General features: G+C 36.3%; 1 protein-coding gene across 1 annotated transcript in view; it reads left to right on the forward strand.

Annotated features, from left to right (window-relative positions):
* Nucleotides 1–23,767, forward strand: part of ASCC3 (activating signal cointegrator 1 complex subunit 3) — a 362,528-nt gene that overhangs the window by 277,263 nt on the left and 61,498 nt on the right. The window contains exons 35-36 of the mRNA XM_002714874.6: nt 8,427–8,538; nt 8,736–8,870. Coding sequence (XP_002714920.3) covers nt 8,427–8,538; nt 8,736–8,870 — 247 coding nt within the window. The remainder of the gene's footprint in view (nt 1–8,426; nt 8,539–8,735; nt 8,871–23,767) is intronic.

The following is a 23,767-nucleotide window of genomic DNA, read 5'->3' on the forward strand; positions in this document are numbered from 1 at the left end:
TTTATCAGTACTTTACGTTACTATAAAATCTCTTTCATTCTCAACTGGTGAAATTTCATCTGTGTTAAGGTTGGAAAATGAGAACTTGAGGTTTTATGTGTTGTAATCTGGTTTCTCATTTGATAAGATCTCTTAAAGATAATTTTTTGAAAAGTCATTTTAGTTTATGATTGTTTGTATTTTATGAACTTTGTAAATTTTTATGATAGGAAGAGGTTTGTTATGACTTTTTCCCAATGGACTGCTAATAGAAGTTAGCTTGTCTAGCCCATGTGCTAGATGCTGTCAGTATTAAACTGCCTTTGACTTTCACTCCTCTCAGGGGACTAGTAATTGTTGTGTTCAAACAGCCTGTAATTGTAATCCCGCTGGCTTTCTCAGTACGCTTCTGGCTATTAGAATCATTAAACAACTCAGCACCTGTTAACAGCATTGTAAATATTCAACCCTGCTTGTGTGCAGGTTGAGTCCAATATAGAGAAATCTTACGAAGCTCAGTCTCATAAATTAGAGGTTCTGACAAGTCAATTATTGTGAAACTGGGTTTCTCTGTGAAATAAATGAAATAGCATGCTGACAAAAAGGTAGGCTGTCTGTTTATGGCAAAGAGAAGATAATGACTTGATGATTCAATGCAGTGAGCATGAAACTACATTGTATCCGTTATCCATAATTAAACAGTTGTTTAAGTTTTCTATTTAAATAACCAGTAAATTATAAATTTTGTACTGTGGAGAGTGCAGCATGAAAACAGACCTTTTTAGTTAGCTGTTGCATGCTTTTTCAAGTTAGCAAAGTGACTATTTACATAAATGATGTGTTGTTTTAAGCTAAATGTTTAGATTTTGCACACACTAGAAATTGTATAATAAATGAAAACTCATTTGACAGGAATAAAGGCCATATTCCTACCAAGACAGATTATATAAATCTCAACTCCATGGTTTATTCACAGAAGAATGTCAGAATTATCTCTCAAAATTTTATGATCTTAAAAAAATTCATTTAAATTTAATTTCATTATTTTATAGTGCCTTGCAAATTATACACCTCATTAAGATGAGGCACTTTTCTAAGGATTTTGAAAGTGTTTACAGTGACATTTGAACCTAAGTCCCAATATTGACAAAGAATAGTACTTGGTAAAGGCCAATGAAGTTCATTTATGTAGATTTTGTATCCTGTTATACATGTCAATAAGAATATTGGTGTGCACATTTAAGAAGCAAAAACTATATTAAAAGTAAATAACATTGAAAGGGTTTTTTTTTTGTTTTGGTTTTCTTCTCAGAAATGAGTTTTTCAGAAGTTATCTTATGAATACTATTTTAATGGGGTCATCAGATAATTTGTTGTAGTCTTAGAGATATGATTTTAATTGACTTTTTATTTTTGCCAAGTTATTTTACATGTTTAAGAAACATTTACCTGAATATATTGTATCTGAATGAAAGCCACAAATTAATTTTAAAAATATACCAGTAGACGTAAGCCAATTTTAGAATGGATATTAGGCTCTAAAGATACTTCTTGCAAATACAGTGAATATAGTAACCAAAACAATAAGTAGATTTTCTGAAGGACTTCAGATTTGTTATGGAAATTTTTTTTATTTGTGTACATAAATATTATTTATAAGAATACCAGAATTACTCACTAAAGCATAAAGTTGACATTGTGATTATATTTATAGCATAATGACATGGTAATCAGGGGCCACACTGATGAGAATTTTTTCGAATGACCTTATACATTTATAGATAGAAGTAGAAATTTAATTTTTTGTGTTTCATGGTAATACTATTTTCAAAATATAGTCTTTCTGTGATGTTAGTTACATAAAGTATAGTTTGATTCTTACTATACAAATGGTACTACTTACACAGTATCCTGGTACATTTTTACTAGTGTTTTCAATTTAGAAATAACTTTACGAACTGTATATTAATAAAGATAACTGAAAATAGTATTGGAAAATTTAGACCTAGTAAGCCAAAATATTGTGAAATTGAAAGTAAATAACCACTTATGTTGCAGAAAGTTCGATTGATGAATTTTATTTCTTGGGGGAAAAATCTGAAAGAGAAAATATTTTTATTCATTTGAAAATCACTTCTGATAGATTTCCCTGTTTGCTGGCATACAACTCTTTGTAGTAATTCCTGATGACTCTTTTTTATTTCTGTGATGTCTGTTGTTACATACCCTTTTTCATCTCTGATTTTATTGGTTTGGGTCTTTTCTTTTTTTAGTTAGTTGGGCCAATGGTGTGTCAATTTTGTTTATTTTTTCAAAAAGCAGCTCTTCATTTGGCTGATCTTTTGTAATTTTTTTTTTTTTGGATTCAATCCTGTTGATTTCCTCTCTTATTTTAATTATTTCTCTTCTCCTGATAGTTTTGGGTCTGGTTTGCTGCAGTTTTTCTAGGTCCTTGAGATGCGCTGAAAGCTCATTTATTTGGTACCTTTCCAATTTCTTGATATAGGCACCTATTGATATGAACTTTCCTCTTAACACTGCCTTTGCCGTATCCCATAAGTTTTGATATATTGTGTTGTTATCCTCATTTACTTCCAGAAAGTTTTGATTTCTCTTTGATTTCTTCTGTGACCCAGTGTTCATTCAGGAGCATGTTGTTCAATCTCCATGTGTTTGCATATGCTCTAGGGATTCCTGAGTTGCTAATTTCCAGTTTCATTCCGCTGTGGTCTGAGAAGCTGCATGGCATGATTCCAATTCTTTTGAATTTGCTGAGACTTGCTTTATGGCCTCGTATGTGGTCAATCCTAGAGTAGGTTCCAGTACCGCTGAGAAGAATGTAAATTCTATAAGTGTAGGATGAAAAGTTCTGTAGATATCTGATAGAGCCATTTGGGCTATAGTGTCGTTTAAATCTACTGTATCCTTGTTGATCTTCTGTCTGGTTGATCTGTCTATTTCTGAAAGTGGAGTATTGAAGTCCCCCAATACTGTTGTATTGGAGTCTAAGTCTCCCTTTAAGTTCTTTAACATATCGTTTAAATAAACTGGTGCCCTGTAATTATGTGCATATACATTGATAATAGTTACATCTTCCTGTTGAATTGATCCCTTAATCATTATATACTGCCCCTCTTTGTCTCTCTTAACAATTTTTGTGTTAAAGTTTATTTTGTCTGATATTAAGATGGCTACGCCCACTCTTTATTGGTTTCTGTTAGCAGGGAATATCTTTTTCCAACCTTTCACTTTTAGTCTGCATGCATCTTTGTTGGAAAGATGTGTTTCTTGTAAGCAGAAAATAGATGAGTTTTGTTCCTTAATCCACTCAGCCAGTCTGTGTGTTTTAACTGGAGAGTTGAGGCCATTAACATTCAATGTGACTATTGATAAGTAGTAACTTTGCCCTGCCATTTCCCAAAGATATTTCTAATATATGCTTTGAACTTCCTATGATCTTTTGCTGTGAGGTTTTCTTCCTTTACCTTCTTTCTGTATAGATTGCCGTGTTTCTGTGTTTCTGTGTGTAACACATCTTTAAGCATCTTTTGCAGGGCTAGTCGAGTGGTGACAAATTCTTTCAATTTCTGTTTGCTATGAAAGGTCTTTGTTTCACCTTCATTCACAAATGAGAGCTTTGCAGGATATAATATTCTGGGCTGGCAGTTTTTCTCTCTTAGTACGTGGGCTATATCTCGCCATTCCCTCCTAGCCTGTAGGGTTTCTGATGAGAAGTCAACTGTGAGTCTAATTGGAGATCCTCTGAGAGTAAACTGACGTTTCTCTCTTGCACATTTTAGGATCTTTTCTTTATGTTTCACTGTAATGAGTTTGATTACAATGTGTCTTGGTGAAGATCTCTTTTGGTCATATTTATTGGGGGTCCTATGTACTTCCTGCACTTGGATGTCTCTGTCCTTCTCCAAACCTGGGAAGTTTTCTGCTGGTATCTCACTAAAAAGGCCTTCTAATCCTTTCTCCCTCTCCATGCCTTTAGGAACTCCTAGAACCCGAATGTTGAGTTTTTTTTAATAGTATCCTGTAGATTCCCAACAATATTTTTTAGATTTCTGATTTCCTCTTCTTTTCTTTGGCTTGACTGTATACTTTCCTGTACTCTGTCTTTAAGTCCAATATTCTCTCTTCTATCTAACTGATTCTGTTTTTAAGGTTCTCAAATGTGTTTGTCATTTGTTCCATTGAATTCTTCATTTCACTTTGATTTCTCTTCAATGTCTCAATTTCATGCTGTACTAAATTCCTCATTTCATTTTGATTCCTCCTTAAGATTTCATGTTCACGAGAGAGATTTTCTATCCTGTCCAGTATGGATTTCTGTAGTTCATGAATTTGTTTTTGATAACTTCTAAATGTTCTTATCATAAATTTTTTGAAATCTGTGTCTTGCATTTCTTCCAGGCATCTGTCTCATTCATGATCTCTGAATGTCAAGAATTTATATTTGCATCTCTAAAACAAGACATTATTCTTATTAAATACTCCTGCTTAGCCATTTTCCAGAATAAAGAAAATATTTCAATGAATTCTAAAGTAGGTTTTTTGGGGCCAGTGCCATGGCTCACTTGGTTAATCCTCCACCTACGGCACTGGCATCTCATATGGGCACCGGGTTTTAGTCCCAGTTGCTTCTCTTCCAGTCCAGCTCTCTGCTGTGGCCTGGGAGGGCAGTGGAGGATGGCCCAAGTGTTTGGGCTCTTGCACCCACATGGGAGACCAGGAAGAAGCACCTGGCTCCTGGCTTTGGATCAGTGCAGCAATGGCCTTAGCTGCCATTTGGAGAGTGAATCAATGGAAGGAAGACCTTTTTCTCTGTCTCTCTCTCTCTCTCTTTCTGTCTATGACTCTACCTGTCACCAAAAAAAAAAAAAAAATAGATAAAGTGGGTTTTTCACTTCCATATATGCCTGGTAAGATACAAATTTAAACTTTAAAAAAAAACTTTCTGTATTTCCATCCACCTGAAACAACAGCATAGCTAGAAAGATTTATCTGCTAATTTATTCCTCTCTTCCTGAAATAGCTAGGGCTGGGCCAGGCCAAAGCCAGGAGCCTAAGACTCCATCAGGGTCTCCCAAGTGGATGGTACTTGAGCCATCATCTGCTACATCCCAGGATCAGAAGTAGAATCTACTTCTGGATCAGAAGTAGCATAATGGGAACTCAAAATGATACTCAGGTATTCGATAGGGCATTGCAAGAGGCAGCTTAATATCTGGTCATGGCTACTTTGCCTAAATTAATAACAGCTGTGTTCAGTAATTATCTCTGCATGATTAATGTTGGTATTTTGGTTTATGACAGTAGCTTTTTAAAGAAATGATTTTCTATGAAATAAAAGCAACTATTCCTTTTTAATGTAAACTTTTATTCCTAAATAAATCGAAGTTCCCTCTTAACAATCCTTATTCAGTAGAATCTGTCTTATTTGGGTGTAGTTACCCATTGCACTAATTGATCTTGCTAATAAAAATATATCCTGGGGGCTGGTGCCATGACATAGCAAGTAAAGCTGTCACCTGCAATGCCAGCATCCCATATGGGTGCCAGTTCAAGTCCCAACTGCTCCACTTCCAATCTAGTTCTCTGCTATGGCCTGGGAAAGCAATAGAAGATAGCCCAAGTCCTTGGGCCCCTGCACCCACATGGGAGACCCAGAAGAAGCTCCTGGCTCCTGGCTTCAGATCTGCCCAGCTCTGGCCGTTGTGGCCATCTGGGAAGTGAACCAGTGGATGGAACACTTCTGTCTCTCTTTCCCCCTGCCTCTGCCTCTGCCTCTCTAACTCTGCCTTTCAAAGAAATAAATAAATCTTAAATATATATCTATATATATATATATAGATATATATTATGCTGACATGATTTCAGTCCAGCTTTATATATTTTCAAATGTTTTTATATAACTGACCCTAACTCTTTCTTTACGAAAAAAGAAATAACCACAAAGTAGTTGTCCTGACAGTAGTTCATTGCTCACAGGTGATGGTTTCCTTTTATTCTCACCCATTTCAGATTGCTAACACCCTTTTCCCAAGCTGTTGATATCCCCTTCCTAGTCCAGTACAGATGTGAAACTGTCCTCGTAGTTTTAGTGTTGAGAACCTGTTCTCTACAACCACTTTCATTCCTGTTCCTTTATTTGGCTGGGAAAGGCAGAAGTAGAGTATACAGGTTCTCCTCACTGACTCTTCAGTAGAGGAATCACACAGTAGGATGGAAGTCATAGGGGAAATACCACAATACATTGGCATAGACAGATACTTCTTGGGTAAGACTCCAGAAGCACAGTGTAAAGGCAAAATAGATGAATGGGATTACATCAAGATAAGCAAAGGAAACACTCAACAAAGTGAAGAGGCAACTACAGAATGGGAGAAAATATTTGCAAAGTGGTAAAGGATTAATATCCAGAATATGTGAAGAACTCAAGAAACTCAAAATCACAGAACAAACAATCCAGTTAAGAAATGGGCTAATTGGGCCGGTGCTTTTGGTGTATCAGGTAAAGCCATCATCTATGGTGCTGGCTGCTCCACTTCCAATCCAACTCCCTGCTAATGTGCCTGGGAAATCAGCAAAGGATGACCTAAGTGCTTGGGCCCATGCACTCACTTGGGAGACCCACAAGAAGCTGCTAGCTCCTAGCTTCTGGCTTCAGACCCACCCATCTTTGGCCATAGCAGACGTTTGGGTAGTGAACCAAAAGATGGAAGATCTCTCTCTCTCTCTCTCTCTCTCTCTCTCTAACTGTGCCTTTCACAAAAATAAATAAATCTTTAAAAAAAAAATGGGTTAAGGATATTAACAGGCATTTTTCAAAGGATAAAATACAAATAGCTAACAAGCTAACAGACACATGAAAAGATATTCAGCATCACTAGCCACCAGGGAAATACAAATAAAACCATAAATGAGATTTCAGCTTACCTCTGTTAGAATGGCTATCTTCCAAAAAAAATAAATAAATAAAAAATGCTTCTAAGGATGTGGAGGAAAAGGTACCCTAATACACTGTTGGTAGGAATATAACATAGAACAACCATTATGGAAGACAGTCTGGAGATTTCTCAGAAATCTGAAAATAGATCTACCATATAACCTGGCCATTTCACTCCTGGGAATTTACCCAAAGGACATGAAAATAGCATATGAAAGATTTATCTGAACCCCTATGTTTCTAGCAGCTCCACTCACAATAGCTAAGATATGGAATCAACCCAAATGTCTAGCGGCTAATGACTGGATAAAGAAATTTTGGTATATATGCGTGAACTACTCAGCCATAAAAAATAATGAAATGCTATCTTTCACAACAGAATGGATGCAGTTGTAAACCATTATGCTTAGTGAAATGAGCCAGTTCCAAAAAACATTAATATCATATGTTATCCCTCATTTCTGGTAACTAATGTACAGAGTACAAAAAAAGTATATGAGTGAAAGTGAAATTTTGAAGTTTGATTCTTGTTTATAGCCCTTACTGTACTCTTGAGGTACAGTGGTTTTTGTACTTACTACTTGGTGAATTCTTTATTTGAGGATTAAGCTTGTGATGATAAAGTAAATTGAAAGTATGTCATTGTAAAAATTAAAGGAAGAAAGAAGGAAGGAGAGAGGGTTAGGATGGGAAGTATCATTATGCTCTTAAAACTGTATATATGAAATACATGAGATTAGTTCCCTTTGTATAAGTGAAGAAATTGTGAGAAAACTGCCAAGGCCTGTAGTGTAACTCTTCACACTTATATCTGTTCCCAAGCACAGATTTCCTAATGATTATAGGGATTTGCCAAGAACCTCTCACAGTTGCAGAGAGGAGCAATCAGCAGTCACATGAATCGCATGTCCATAGGCATTTTACCAATAAAATGCAGTTTAGTTCAATTGATTTATTTTCATCCTGATGTACCTTCTTGTCATTAAAATAACATTTATTCCTTAAGAACTAGGAAAATAACAATTGACTAAATTTCCTAAAAGAACTCATATGTTACTCTGACAGTTCTGTGAGTTTTGTGAAATTAGTGAGGATAGGTTTTATAAATAAAAGGGGTTTATTTTTATATATTTATGTATATATGAATATATTTGCACACACATGTACTTCTAAAATACTCAGTTTCTAAACTCATAATTTTAGTTTGGATTAGGTATATAAACTGAAGTATCGGAAAACTTATTTTTATATGCATAATTTTATTTGCTGTCTTATATATTTCAGTGTTTATCATTTTTCATTGGTACCTGAAAGCTTTAGATGGGGCTTTTCATCTGTAGAGGTAGTGGTAGTTGCTACTGCTTTATTTTTTTGAACTGCTGTAAATATATTTCAGTGTTTTTGAGATCCTGAAAAGAACTATGTAAAACTGAGGTGACAGTGTTAGTAAAAAAATATCTTGAAACAAATAATTCCCTTTCTTGTTTTCTAGCTACTACAATTTGGGTGATGTGAGCCATGATTCTGTGAACAAGTTTCTGTCCCATCTTATTGAGAAGTCCCTGATTGAGTTGGAACTCTCCTACTGCATTGAAATTGGAGAGGTATGACTGAGTCTTGTGCATTCCAATTGAAATGATTGCCCAGCTTCTTAGCATTGTTAGGCTTTTGCTTCTAGTGATACTGAGATTCTTAACAAAATTGTTCCTATAGCAACCTATACTTTGAATTATTAATTTTATGAAGCTATATACTTCAGTTGTGCTTTCTATATATGTTACTTTTTTTTATTTTCAAATAGGATAATCGGAGTATTGAACCTCTGACATATGGCAGAATTGCCTCCTATTACTATCTGAAGCATCAAACAGTTAAAATGTTCAAGGATCGTTTGAAACCTGAATGCAGTACTGAAGAATTGCTTTCAATTCTGAGTGTAAGTTTCACAATGTTATTGCATTGATTTTGAACATAAAGAGATTATCTTATATATATATATTTCATATCTTCTCTTTTAATTTATGTCTTAAATTGTTGCCATTCCATTCTTCTTGAAATTGGAGACAGTTTGTAAAGTCCTTCCATCTGTCAGGATCACCACAAAGTAACATCTGGACTAAGTTCCTCCTGGAACTTAGATTCTTCTAAGAGTGGAATGAGGCACTTTTGATATTTAGTCAAAATAATAGGTAGAAACTGGACTGTCCTGAGCGAACCAGATGACCACCCTGTCATAGCTGCGGTAACCTATTTGGATTATGAGTGAAAAGCTTTTTTTATTCCTTCTGTTGGATGGTTCTTGCTGAATACTTATCCATGTGACAAGTTTCTTTACATAAAGATCCTTAGGATTAAATTCTCTTGGAATTAATGAATGCCTGGAAAGCTGTTTAACACCCTCTCCCCTATGCATACCCCTTCGGGAGGCATAGGGAACTACCTTATTAAGTTCATTTTTCCTTTTTTGCCAGGAGCTAGACTTTGTATTGAAATTGAAATTGAAATTGAAATTACTATTAGGAATATCTTCTCTACCTTCCTTTCTGTATACTATATACTTCGGGCTTTTTGCTTATTTTGTCAAGGTTAGTTGTAATAATTGAGTTTGAAACTTCCATGATATATTAGTTATTATATCCATATAACTTGACTGTAATATCCTGATTATGTGTTGATGCTTTGATAAAAGGTTAAGAACCATAGGATTATGTTGTCTTTAAAAGGTCATTCTCTTATAAATTCCCTGATTTGTTGTAGTTTATTTGCCAGCTTTTATCCTTCTGCTCCTATTGGTTTATCATTCTCAGCAAGGTTCCTTATCACAGTCATAGTTTCTGAATTTCAGTTTCTCATTTTTTCCTTCAAAAAGCTAATGTATAAATTCTGAGCTCAGCATACAGCCATGTACGTTGCAGCAAATCAGAAAATGTTTGTTAATGAATTAATGGATGGAGGGATGGATGGTTAGGTCTATATTAATCAGTTATGTATTGTTTGTAGAATATGGAATTAAAGTATGCAAAGCTCCTCATATTTCTTTGCATTTTAAATTCATAGAGAAACTAAAAATTAATTTCTGAGGCAAGAGTATAAAAAATAAGAAGATAGCTATTATTTGGCCTGGTGTTAAGATGGCAGTTGGGATCTTTGCACCACATTTCAAAGTGCCTGGGTTTTGGAAGCCCAACTCCACTTCTGATTCTGTTTGCTGCTAATGTGCACCCTGGGAGGCAGCAAATGATGGCTCAAGTACTTGGACCACTGCCACCCATGTGGAAGGCCTGTATTGGGTTCCTATCCCCCTGTTTTGGCCTGGCTCAGCCTGGATTGTTGTAGGCATTTGGGGAGAAAACCAGCAGATGAGAGCTTTCTCTATGTGTCTTTTTCTCTTTCTGTATGTCTCTCTCTCTCTCTCTCTCTCTCTGTCCCTACCAAATAAATCTTTAAAAATTTAAAGAAATACAGTTTTTAAATGAAGCTTTTAAAACATTATTTGAAAGGCAGGAGAGAAAGAGAGAGAGAATCTTCCATCTGTTCTTTCACTCCCCAGATGCTCACAGCATACAGGGCTGGGCCAGACAAAAGTCTCCCATGTGGGTGGCAGGGATTCAACTACTTGAGCTTTCATGTGGCCTCCCAAGGTATACATTAACAGGGAACTGGAACGCATAGCACATTCAGGATTCTAACCCAGACCGATAGGGTATGCGACTGTCCAGCGTAGCAGCTTAACTTGCTGCTCTAGACATGCCCCTAAAGAATTTTTTCTCACACCCCTAAGAATGAGATTCATATCATCTCCTAGATAAAGAATCCTAGGATTTCTCTGGAGGATGGACTGATTTGTTTGTACAGGAAATAAAATAATTTATAAATGAAAATTAAAAAATTGTGGCATGTATGTTAAACTAGTAGCCTAGATTAAAAATCCTTTTTTTTTTCAAATTTACTAACTTGATATACTTAATATGATAATAAAGTACCATTTAAAAAATAGATTGATTTATTTATTTTGGAAGAGAGAAAGAGAGAAATCTTCATCTGCTGGTTCTCTCCACAGATGGTCACAATTGTCAGTGCTGAGCCAGGCCGAAGCCAGGAGACAGAGGTTCATCTTTGGGTCTCTGACATGGGTAGCAGGGGCCCAAGCACTTGGGACATCCTCTGCTGCTTTTTTCCCCAGATCATTTAAGTCAAAATAATAGCAGGGAACTGGATCAGAAGTAGAGCCACAGGGACACAACAGCACCCAAATGGGATGCTGGTGTCACAGGTGCCTGCTTTACCCACTGTGCTGCAACATTGGCCCCAGAAAAGTACCCTACCACCCTGAGAACCATTTTCATAGTTGCTAGTACTTTTGAGAAATTTTCATGTGCCAGGCAGTAATCTAAAAACTTTACATTCAGGACTGGTGCTGTGGCCGTCTGCAGCACCAGCATCCCATATGGACGCAGGTTCAAGTCCTAGCTGCTCCGCTTCCAATCCAGCTCCCTGCTAATGCACCTGAGAAGGCAGCAGAGGATGGCCCAGGTCCTTGTGCCCCTGCACCCACATAGGAGACCTGGAGGAAGCTCCTGGCTCCTGGCTCCTGGCCTCAGCCTGGCCCAGCCCCCGCCATTGGCACCATTTGGGGAATGAACCAGCCGACGGGAAGATTCCTCTGTCTCTCCTCTCTCTCTCTCTAACTCAAACTTTCAAATAAATAAATAAATATTAAAAAATAACTTTACACTGATAAACTCATTCAATCCTCACAGCAACCACTCAATTCCCATCATACCTCCCATTTTACACATTGGATGGGAGGTACAGCATAACTTAAGGCTATTTATAGAATGTGTAAGGTGAAAATCTTGTGCTGCTACATTCCACATTCCCATTCACTGCACTAAAAAAAGCAGAAAATATATATAGTAGTCCAGCTTGTTCATGGTTTTGATTTCTGTAGTTTCAGTTACCTGTAGTCAACTTCAATATGAAAAATTAGTATTTGTCTTGACTCTTTCAAGACAAATCACATTCATATAAGTTCTATTAAATTATTTTGTTATAATTGTTCTATTTTAATGTTATTGTTCACCTTTTGCTATATGTAATTATAAACATGATTTTATCATAGCTATATCATCTTTCTACTTATAGACTATCAAAAAAAATTTGTGTGCCTGCACTTTGTGAGATACTTGCTAAAGGACAGAATATAGAAAAGTGAACATTACTGACAAACTTTCTATATGGATATGTGGGCGGGCAGGTGGATGTATAGTGTGAGCGTTGATACTTAGAGAAACTATGGGCCGTGACAATAAACCACGAAAGATGACTGCAGTCATCAGCTTAGTGTATGCTCTAAGAATGTCACCATAATGTTGCGCATCAATCAAAAAAAACTATCTAAAAACAGCAGAACATGACATTCTGTCCTTCATGTTCATCTTCCTTACTGGAGAGATTCGTCATGTAGCCTCACATCAAAAGGACATGAGGGAGAAAGTTTGGGCTCAAAATGCAGTACTCAAATGATATAAGACATGTCCCTGGGCCATGTTAGTGTAGAAAACACAAAGACTTTGAATCAGTGTAAGCAAAATTAGAGCTGTAAACCATGTGAATAAAAGCTCTCTTTGTGTGTTGAACACAATAGCTTTATAGCAATTAATAAGAAATCCAGCTCACCCTGCAAATAATAAAACACGGGATGTATTGCCTCAATTGATGGATATAACATGGGCCAAAGTTTACAAATGCAAATAGGCCTGGAATAAATTTTTCAAAAGCAACTAAAGAGGTAGGCATGCAGTACAGTGGTTTAAGTTGTCGTTTGGAACTCCTGTATCTCCTATGGAAATGCCTGGTTCCAGTCCCTGCTGCTCTGCTTTGATCCAGCTTCCTGATATTGCACTACTCCCTTGGTGGCTTGTTTCCATGTCACCCACATGGGAGACCTGGATGGCATTCCAGGCTTTGGCCTAGTCCAACCATACTGTTGTGAGCATTTGAGTAGTGAAGCAGCAAATGGAAGATTTCCTCTCCCTCCCCCCTTGCCCTTTCTCCCTCCCCCTCACAGTCCCCCTCCCTCCTTTCCCTCTCAGTTTTTCCCTCTCCTTCTCCTCATCTGGCTTTCAAATAAAAAAATATAATAATTTTTTAAAAATGTCTTTTAAAAAAAAGCTGCTAAAGAACTCAAAGAGAACGTAGAATGGTACCTCCATGTTTGGTGTAATAGATAATGTTCATTCCTTTACAGACAAGGGGAGGGAGAGATCAGCATTGGATGTGCCCACTATTTGCATGTGTTTTTATTTCTCTTGGCCCTCTGTGTACTTTAGGAATGTTTTTATCCTGAAAAATATTGTGCTCTTTTTTGGTAATCTGTTATACTTTCAGGTATTAATTATGGTTGATTATTTCACTATTATATGAAAGTCTTTATTGGAGTCAACACTGAGAAAGAAAATAAACTTCCATTAATGATTTCTTTTATAACATCTCTTAAGACTTCTGTTCATTTACTCTTCTTTCTTATAAGTTGAACTGTTTCTAGCATACATATATAGTTATCATTGTCTTGAAATAATAATAAAATATTCTAGATAGAAAACCAAGAATCTATTAAGCGTAATTTTTTTTAACTTTTATTTAATGAATATAAATTTCCAAAGTACGACTTATGGATTACAATGGCTTCCCCCCCATACCGTCCCTCCCACCCACATCCCTCCCCTTTCCCACTCCCTCTCCCCTTCCATTCACATCAAGATTCATTTTCGATTATCTTAATATACAGAAGATCAGCTTAGTATACATTAAGTAAGGATTTCAACAGTTTGCTCCCACACAGAAACATAAAGTGAAAAATAATAGATGATTTTTTTAAATGATGATGAAATCAGATCAGACCTATTGTCATGTTTAATCCCAGTGAGAGTCAAGTTGGGAATTGATAATTTCTTTCTTTTTTTTTTTTTTACAGAAGATCAGTTTAGTATGCATTAAGTAAAGATTTCAACAGTTTGCACCCACACAGAAACACAAAGTGAAATATATTGTTTGAGTACTCGTTATAGCATTAAATCTCAATGTACAGCACATTAAGGACAGAGATCCTACATGAGGAGTAAGTGCACTGTGACTCCTGTTGTTGACTTTACCAATTGACACTCCTGTCTATGGCATCAGTAATCTCCCTATGCTCCAGTCATGAGTTTCCAAGGTTATGGAAGCCCTCTGAGTTCTCCGACTCTTATCTTGTTTAGACAAGGTCATAGTCAAAGTGGAGGTTCTCTCCTCCCTTCAGAGAAAGGTACCTCCTTCTTTGAAGACCTGTTCTTTCCACTGGGATCTCACTCACAGAGATCTTTTTGCCAGAGTGTCTTGGCTTTCCATGCCTGAAATACTCTCATGGGCTTTTCAGCCAGATCCAAATGGCTTTAGGGCTGATTCTGAGGCCAGAGTGCTATTTAGGACATCTGCCATTCTATGAGTCTGCTGAGTATCTCGTATTAAGCGTAATTTTATTTTGAGGTACTAACTCATTTATTTAAATTTTGTCTTTTTAACATATCCATTTTTAAAATAAGATAACTACTTTTGTTTAGCATTAACTACCTGCAAGGCACTTATTTATAAGCCTCAAACAATAGCCTTTATAGTTAGTGTTAATACACAGATATTGAAAATGAACTTTAGAGGCTGGCACTGTGGCGTAGCGGGTAAAGCCACCACCTACAATGCCAGTATCATATGGGTGCCAGTTCGAGTCCCGGCTGCTCCACTTCTGATCTAGCTCTCTGCTGTAGCCTGGGAAAGCAGTGGAAGATGGCCCAAGTCCTTGGGTCCCTGCGCCTGTGTGGGAGGCCCAGAAAGGGCTCCTGGCCCCTGGCTTCGAATCAGCGCAGCGGTGCAGCTCCTGGCATTGCAGCCATCTGGAGAGTGAACCAGTGGATGAACACTTTCCTTTTTTTCTCTCTCTGCCTCTGCTTCTCTGCCCTTCAAATAAATAAATCTTTAAAAAAAAAAAAAAAAAAGAAAGAAAGAAAGAAAGAAAATGAACTTAAGTAAGATTATTGTTTTAGGTGCTCTGGAAAGTAGCTCCTTAAAACTCTTTCCTCTGTCTTATTCCCTCTCCTAAGACATATTCTGTATTTATTTTATAATTTAATTACAGTTCTAAAAAATTTTTGAAGCACTGAAATGTAGGCCTTATACTTTGAAAAAATAAAGAACCAGAGTTACTTTGAAAATTAAATACAACCTTTTAACCTATAAATATAAGTATTAAATGCAGATAATAATTCCTGACAAAACAATTATTTCATTATTCCTTTATTGAAGATGTAGATTTTAACTTCTAAGCAATATGATGCTATTAAATAAACTGTATATTTTTAGGAACACTTGCCAAGTTTTTTTTAACACCATGAATTAATAAGCTTCGTAATTAAGGCAGCTGCTTCACACTTCTATTGTTAACTAGTGACATTACATCTGTCTTGCTCTATTGATGCCCTCCTCCCACTTATTGAAGCATTTAGCAGTTTTGGCAACAGGGATTACATGGCATGGAGTTAGGAGTCTAATTAGATGTAAGTGAAAATCCTGAGGGAAAACGACATTTTAAAAGTAATTTGAAGACACTCTTAATGATGTTGGCATTGAAAGCCCAAGTCTGTAGAAAATGCCTATCCTCATGGCAAACCATGATCATTTTGTGTTTTGTTGACTAAACTTATAGAGGGTTGCCTATTTTAAAACAGTAAGAGAATGAAAGCTTTTAGGGTTAGGGAAAATTTATTTGACCAGATTATTTAAAATATGCTTCTGTAATGTTAATCAGTTTGAAAAAATATGTCAAATGTATTGTGCCTCTGGAATTTTCCATAAAATTTTCATAGGATTTACTCATTTTTTGTAGTTCTTGTGACTACATGAAAACATCATATTATATTTACTTATGAAATATCTGATTTGAAAAGTTGTAAAATCCCTATTTACTCACAGAACCTAGGATGTTAACTAAAAGAATGTGCTTCATGAGTTAATTTAAAATAGAACCATTCCAAATTTTAAAATGTACAAAAGCAATGTAATTTCTTATGTAATATATCTATGAATTTGCAAATACAGTAGTTTTCTGTATTGCTTTCCTTAAAGGCATACTGATTCTCTCCTCTGTACATATATAGAACATTTTCAATAATACAGCATTTTTAATGCTGAATTTTGTCATGTGTTGGGAAGAACAAATCTTTTGGTAGAAAATTGCAGAAATGTATTGCTCAAATATTGGAAAACTAAGCATGAATTTTTTTTAAAGTGAGAATTTTGAAGCTCAATAAATAAGAACAAAGCAGTTAAGAGTAATGTTGATAGGGTACCCAGCATGTAAAATTAGAGTTCATTAAAGGAGGACTGAAAGAAAGGAAAGGTTAACTGAGTAACAGTGAACACCACCAACCTCGTGGCCTTCCATTTCCAAAGAACCTTCTGACTGTCTTGGGATCCCATCTGCTGTTCTTTCTCTTGCTAGGGGGAAAACCTATTGGGACATCTAGGGTGTGTGAGAAGAGCTTCCCTAACCTCAGTCTGGGGGCCTGCTTGGCATCTTCTGGAGAGGCACAGATGGCAAACATCTTGATAAAGTGTCCTACTTCTCTTGGTCTCTTTCCCTTGAGACCTTCCTTGTTCTCCATTATTCCTTAGCTGTTCCTAGCTTTCTCCACTTGTAACCTTTCTTCAGCACAGAGAAAAGTGAAATATTTTCTTGGCAAAAGGCCTCCATCACAAATATGTCTGTTGCTGTTTAGTAAGTTACTCTAAAGACTTTTAAGCTGTTATGTTCTGATGAGTTTAAAATATATTTGTGATACTACTTAGAATTTGCCCTATTTAAAGTTATTGTGCCGTGAATGTATGTGTATTTGTGTGTGTGTGTATCTCTGTATTTCATTACTTTTTGTTTCTTAAACTATCCCGTAGAATCAAAACTGCTGATAAGTAGAATTCTAAAGGTTGGCTAAAACAGGATTCTTAATTAAGAAGTGGGTTTAGATACCAAAGAATGAATAGCTCTACTATTTCTTCCATTATCACATTATAACATTCCCATTTAGAAAAAAAAAAAAAAACTAGCTCAGCCCCAAATGGCACAATTAGTAAAAATTTATTCATAAAACTGAGCTCCTACAAATGGCACAGTTGCAATTAGAATTTGCATCTCCCAGCAACCTTTTAAATTTATTTTTCCTTTACTATTTTATACTTTTATTTTTTAACTCCTTTTGCCGCTTATTTTGCCCTCTTACTTAAATTTGCGAAGCAAGTTACATAAAAAGGGTACATCAGTAACCTTCAAAGTCTGAGCTATCTGTAAATAATTTTAGCTTGTCAGCATATATTACAGTTTGCTAAATATTCTATCCAATACTCAGTGCACTTGAGTAATACCAAAGAAATAGAATACAGATCCAAGTCTGTTAAGGAGATTTCTCCTTTAACCCCAGAGCCCAGTGAGCACAAAGGAATAGGCTTGTATGTGTGTTACTACTTGCCACTTCTGCTTTTTTTTTTTTTTAACATTTATTTATTTTAAAGTCAGAGTTACACAGAGAGAGAAGGAAAGGCAGAGAGAGAGAGAAAGAGAGAGAGAGAGGTCTTCCATCCGCTGGTTCACTCCCCAGATGGCCGCAATGCCAGGAGCTGCCCCAATCCAAAGCCAGGGGCCAGGAGCTTCCTTTGGGTCTCCCAACGAGTGCAGGGGCCCAAGGACTTGGACCATCTTCTACTGCTTTCCCAGACCATAGCAGAGAGCTGGATCAGAAGTGGAGCAGCCAGGTCTCTAACTAGCGCCCATATGGGATGCCAACACTGCAGGCAGTGCCATTACCTGCTACGCCACAGCGCCGGCCCCACTGGCGCTGTGGCGTAGTTTCAGCTATACATGGGAAGTATTTAGTCCTACCTACAGCATTAAGGCAGAAGAGTTATTAATATTGCCCTCCCCAAAAGTTATCAACCCAGCTCATGGACAGAATTGGATCATCAGGTTTTTGGGAGTCATATAAAAATGTATTCAAAGAGAAACTCCATTCGGACATTTTTTAATTTACAAATGTAATCTGTACTGGTTTCATGTGAATTGTCATATTTATAAATATCTGTAATAGTTTTCTTTCCAACAAACCCTATCATGAATCATTTGGTAAAGTAAGTCATTAATAATTTGTTGAATTCTTTACTTAGTATAGGGTTAATCTTATGAGAATAAAGTAAACTGAAAGTAGATCATTGTAAAAATTAATAAAGGGAGGAGGAGGAAGAGTGAGAGCTTGGGTAGTAGGGAGGATATGGTGGAAAGTATCACTGTGTTCCTAAATCTGTATACATAAAATACATGACATTTATATATCTTAAATAAATTTTTAAAAAAATAATTTGGATTTTTTAAAAGCGATTTTATTGAGACATCAATCATGTATCATACAGTTCACCTATTTTAGAGTGTACAATCCAGTGGTTTTTAATATGTTCACAAAATCGTACAGCTGTTACCATAGTAAATTTTAGAATGATTGGTGACCATTTCCAAGTTCCTTCTCCCTCCCCTCTCCTCCTCGTATCCCTTTTGACCCAGATAATCACTTACATACTTTGTCTGTATATGTATATTGCCTATTATTAACTTTTTTCTTCACCTAATTAAATATACCAGTGTATACTTTGATCAACATCTTTCTGTTTTCCCCAGAAAACCCAGAATTTTGGTAATCAACATTTTACTACTCAGTCCTTCTTACATTCCAAATATGCAGTATTTTTCTTTCTGTGCCTGGTTTATTTCACTTAATATAATGTCCTCTGTGTTCATTCATGTTGTTGCAAATGACAAAATTTCATTCTTTTTATGGCTGAATAGTATTCTGCTGTGTGTATATACATTTTCTTTATCCATTCATCCATTAATGGACACCAAAGTTGTCTTGGCTATTAGGAATAGTACTGTAATAAGCATGAAAATTACAGATACCTCTTCATATACTGATTTCTATATCAGTATATGAAGATTGCTATATCATATAATATAGTTTATTTTTAATATTTTGAAGAACTTCCATACTGTTGTCCATAATGGTTGTCCTAATTTACATTCCCACCAACAGTGTATACACCAACAGTGTATAACAATACTTTTTTCTCTGACACTGTTATCTTTTGCTTTTTTTGGAGATAATAATTTGAATAAGAATGAGGTGGTATCTCATTGTGGTTTTAATTCATCTTTCCCTGATGTTAAGTGATGTTGAGTATTTTTCCTATACTTGTTGGCCGTTTGTATGTCTTCTTTTGAAAAATGTCTAATTGATTATTTTTGCTCATTATTTAGTAGAGTTGTTTGTCGTCATGCTATTGAGCTACTTCAGTTCCTTGTATATTTTGGATATTAACCCCTTTTCAGATGATACTTTGCAGGTATTTTCGCCACTAGGCTGTCTCTTCATTTCGTTGTGGTTTTTTTTGTTTTTTTTTTTTGTTGTTGTTGTTTTTTGGTTTTTTTTTTTTTTTTTTGCTTTACAGAAGCTTTTTAGCTTGATGTCATCCCATTTGTGTATTCTTGCTTTTGTTGCCTGTGCTTTTGAGATCATATCTTAAAAAATCATTGCACAGACCAATGTCATAGAACTTTTCTTCTAGTAGACCCATAGTTTCTATTTAAACCAGTCTTCTATGAGTTGATTTTTGTATATAATGTGAGATAAGGGTCAAATTTCATCCTTTGGCATGTAGATATTCAATTTTCTCTAGATACTGTCCTTTTCTGATTGTGTGCTTTTGACACTATTGTTGAAAATCAACTGTCTGCAAATGCATGGATTTATTCCTGGATCTCTGTTCTGTTTCAGTTGTGTATGTGAATATTTGTATGCCAATACTATGCTATTTTATTGCTATAGCTTTGTAGTGCATGTTAAGATCAGGTAGTATGATGCCTCTACCTCTGAGGTTTGGCTATTTGAGGTCTTTTTGGGTTCCAAGCAAATTTAGGACTTTCGTTTCCATTTATGTGAAGAATGTTATTAGTATTTATTTAAAGGAGGTTAAATTGAATCTGTGTAACAATTGGGGAGTATGGATATTTGGAAAATACTTATTCTGTAAATTCATGAACACAGAATTTCCCTCAACTTAGTTGTGTCTTCAGTTTCTTTTAGTAATATTTTTTATTTTTTTCATTTTCTGGTTAAGCTTTTTCCTAAGTATTTATTATTTCATTTGTTAGCAACTATTGTGAATAGAATTGTTTTTTGTTTCTTTTTCAGATAGCTTACTATCAGTGTATAGAAACAGTACTGACTTTCCCTATGTTGATTTTATATCCTATAACTTCAGTAGATTCATTTATTAGATCTAGCAGTTTTTGGTGGAGTCTTCACTTTTTTCTACATATAATGTCATTTGCCACCAAGGACAATTTAACGTCCTCCTCTCCCATATGTAACCTTGTATTGCCTTCTCATGCCTCATTGCTCTGGGTAGGACTTCCAGTACTATGTTGAATAGAAGTGATGAAACTGTACATCCTTTTTCTGAAAATATTTTTTATTTATCTTTGGTGCTAACTCTCTGCTTAATGGTATAATAACCGTTTAGATTTGTCAGTGCACATACAATCATATTGAGAAAATAAAAACTTTTTAATTAAAGTAACATTAAAGAGTATTCTTTTACAGCATTTAATTTTCATTTCATTTGAAAGAGAGATACACTGAGAAAGAGAGAGAGAGAGAGAGATCTCCCCTAAAATGATTCACTCTACAATGATTCAGGCCAGACTGAAACCAGTATCCTGGAATTCCATCCAGATCTCCCACAAGGATGGCAGGGGTCCAAGTACTTAGATAGTCTTCTGCTGATTTCTTAGGAGAATTAGCAGGGATCTGGATCAGAAGCAGAGCAGCCAGGACTCAAACCAGTGCTCATACATATGAGATGCTGGCTTCACAGATTCCTGCTTAACTCTCTGAGCTACAACATCACCTCTAAAGAGTATCATCTTCTTGAAAATGAAATACCTTCTGTGGCCGGTGCTGTGGCGTAGAGGGTAAAGCTGCCGCCTGCAGTGCCAGTATCCCATATGGGCACCAGTTCGAGTCCCGGTGCTATGGCCTGGGAAAGCAGTAAAAGATGGCCAAGTCCTTGGACCCTTGCACCTACATGGGAGACCCAGAAACTCCTGGTTCCTGGCTTTGGATCGCTGCAGGTCTGGCTGTTGCAGCCAATTGGGGAGTGAGCCAGCAGATGGAAACCCCTCCCCCTCTGCCTCTCCTTTTCTCTCTGTGTGACTCTGACTTTCAAATAAATCTTTAAAAAAGAAAAATAAATAAAATGAAATATCTTCCTCAATTTTTACCATTTCCCAATCTACTTTGGTTTAGCAGAATATTGTTTATATTTAAGAGAGAGAAAAAGACAGTGGGGAGGGGGGCGATATTTGACACAGCAGTTTAGACATTACTTGGAAAACCTCCATCCCATATCAGAGCACCTGGATTCCAGTCCCAGCTCTGCTTCTGATTCCAGCTTCTTGCTAATGCATATTCTTGGAGGCAGCTGTAGTAGCCTAAGTAGTTGCATCCCTGTCACCCATATGAGAAATCTGCATGAAGTTCCAGGCTCCTAGCTTCAGCCTGGCCCAGCCATGACTGTTGTTTGCATTTATGCAGTGAAACAATGAGTAGAAGACCTCTCTTTCTGTGTCTCCATCAGTCTCTGGGTGTGAGTCTCTCTACTTTTCAAATAAATTAAGTAATGTTTAAAATATGTGTGAAATAAGTAGAAATTTTTAAACTGAATAAAACATTTTAAAGTCTAATTTCCATATGCTAGAAATTATTTTCTACTTGAAATGCTTCTAATTTCATTCCAGTTAAACTGTTAGTATTCTAAAATTGTTAGGGTCTCTTTAGTCCAGCAGGTGGAGCAGTTAAGAAATCAATGTTAGCTCCTTACTCCATTAATAAGGGCTATTAGAACTATTTCAGAAGATTCATGATTCATGTCCTAAATATTTTCCCAATATAAATAATAACAAAATGTTGTTGAAAACATGTACCACCTTTTATCTTCAGAAAACTGCCAACTAAAAAAACAGGTATGATCATTCCTTGTTTCCTGAGACCAACTGACTGTGTTTCCATATCATTTTTGTGAAACAGCACAAAAGGAAATATTAACATTCTACCACCCTTTCCAACCCCTCGTTTGTAAAAATATATTTCCACAATATTGCATAATTTTAAAAACATGAAATTGTTTTTTTCCAGAAGCATTTTATTTAAGGCATACAAATTCCATGAGTTTCATAAATTCAACTTTAGAAACATTGTGATTCTCCCTACCATACCCACCCTCCCATCCTTCTTCTTCCTCCCTCTCCTATTCCCATTCTTCTTTTTCACTAAGACCTATTTTCAATTAACTTTATACACATAAGATTAACTCCATACTAAGTAAAGAGTTCAACAAATAGTGTGAAAAAAAAAATGTTCCTCAACAGTCGAGATAAAATTGTAAAAAGAAAATCATAATTGTGGAAATATCCCTGGTGCTGAGACAGAAAATCTTTCTGGTTAACTAACATTCCAGGCCTTTTCTTTATGTAGCACTGTAAAGAAATATAATAGAATTCCTATGTACCAAATAGCTGTAATAAGACAGTTTGTTGAATTCTTTATTGTGAAATGTATCATTTAAAAATAAGCCATTATGGGTAGCTATTTCTTTGCTGTTTTGAATCTTGTCTTATGTATAGTACTGCTTTTGGAAGTTTTTTAGAAGTGAAAACGGGAAGACAGTTGGCCTAGTGGTTAGCACCCTGGCTAGGACACAAACATCCCATGTTGTGGTGTTTGGGTTTTATATCTCCTCTAGCTCCTGATTCCAGCTTCTTGCTAATGTGGACATTGGGAGCAGTGGCAGTGGCTCAAGTAGTTGGCTCCCTGGTGTGCATTGAGTTCCTGACTTTGGCGAACATGGCAAACATTTGGGGAGTGAACCCATGAATGGAAAAACTCTCTTTGTATCACTAAGCTATAATTAAAAAAAAAAAAAAAGTAAGTTGTTATTGTTTTTATAGAAAATAGCACAGTTACCCTTTCATAGTATGTTTCCTCACCCTGGTTAGATGTCCTCACACTAAATAAATAGTTAAATTTCTCTCCCATCTTGTGAGTTACTATCAGCCCACCAGTAATCCTCATACCACAGCCATTATTTAAGGTTTTTTTTTAATATTTATTTATTTATTTATTTGAGAGAGAGAGGACAGAGAGAAAGGACTTCCAGCTGCTGGTTCACTCCCCAAAAGGCCCCCAATAACCAGAGCTGGACCGATCCAAAGCCAGGACCCAGGAGCTTCTTCTGGTTCTCACACATGGATGCAGGGACCCAAGCAATTGGGCCATCTTCCACTGCTTTCCCAGGCCATCAACACGGAGCTGGATCAGAAGTGGAGCAGCTGGGACATGAACTGGCACCCATATGGGATGCTGGCGCTGCAGGTAGAGGTTTAACTTATGCCACAGTGCTGTTCCATAGCCATTATATAGTATGTCTTGGTCCATTCAGGCCGACTTAACAAAAGGTATAAACTATGTGACTTTACATACAGACATTTATTTCTCACAGTTCTAGAGGCTGGGAAGTCCAAGATCCTAACATAAGCACATTAAATGTCTGTTGAGGTCCTGCTTCCTGGTCATAGGGACACATCTTCTCACAGTGTCCTCATATGGCAGAAGGGTCAAGGACAATCTCTGGGGTCTCTGTCCTAAG

This window comes from Oryctolagus cuniculus, chromosome 5, assembly GCF_051225735.1.
Source record: "Oryctolagus cuniculus isolate XC-2025 breed Fujian yellow rabbit chromosome 5, ASM5122573v1, whole genome shotgun sequence".
Lineage (NCBI taxonomy): Eukaryota > Metazoa > Chordata > Mammalia > Lagomorpha > Leporidae > Oryctolagus > Oryctolagus cuniculus.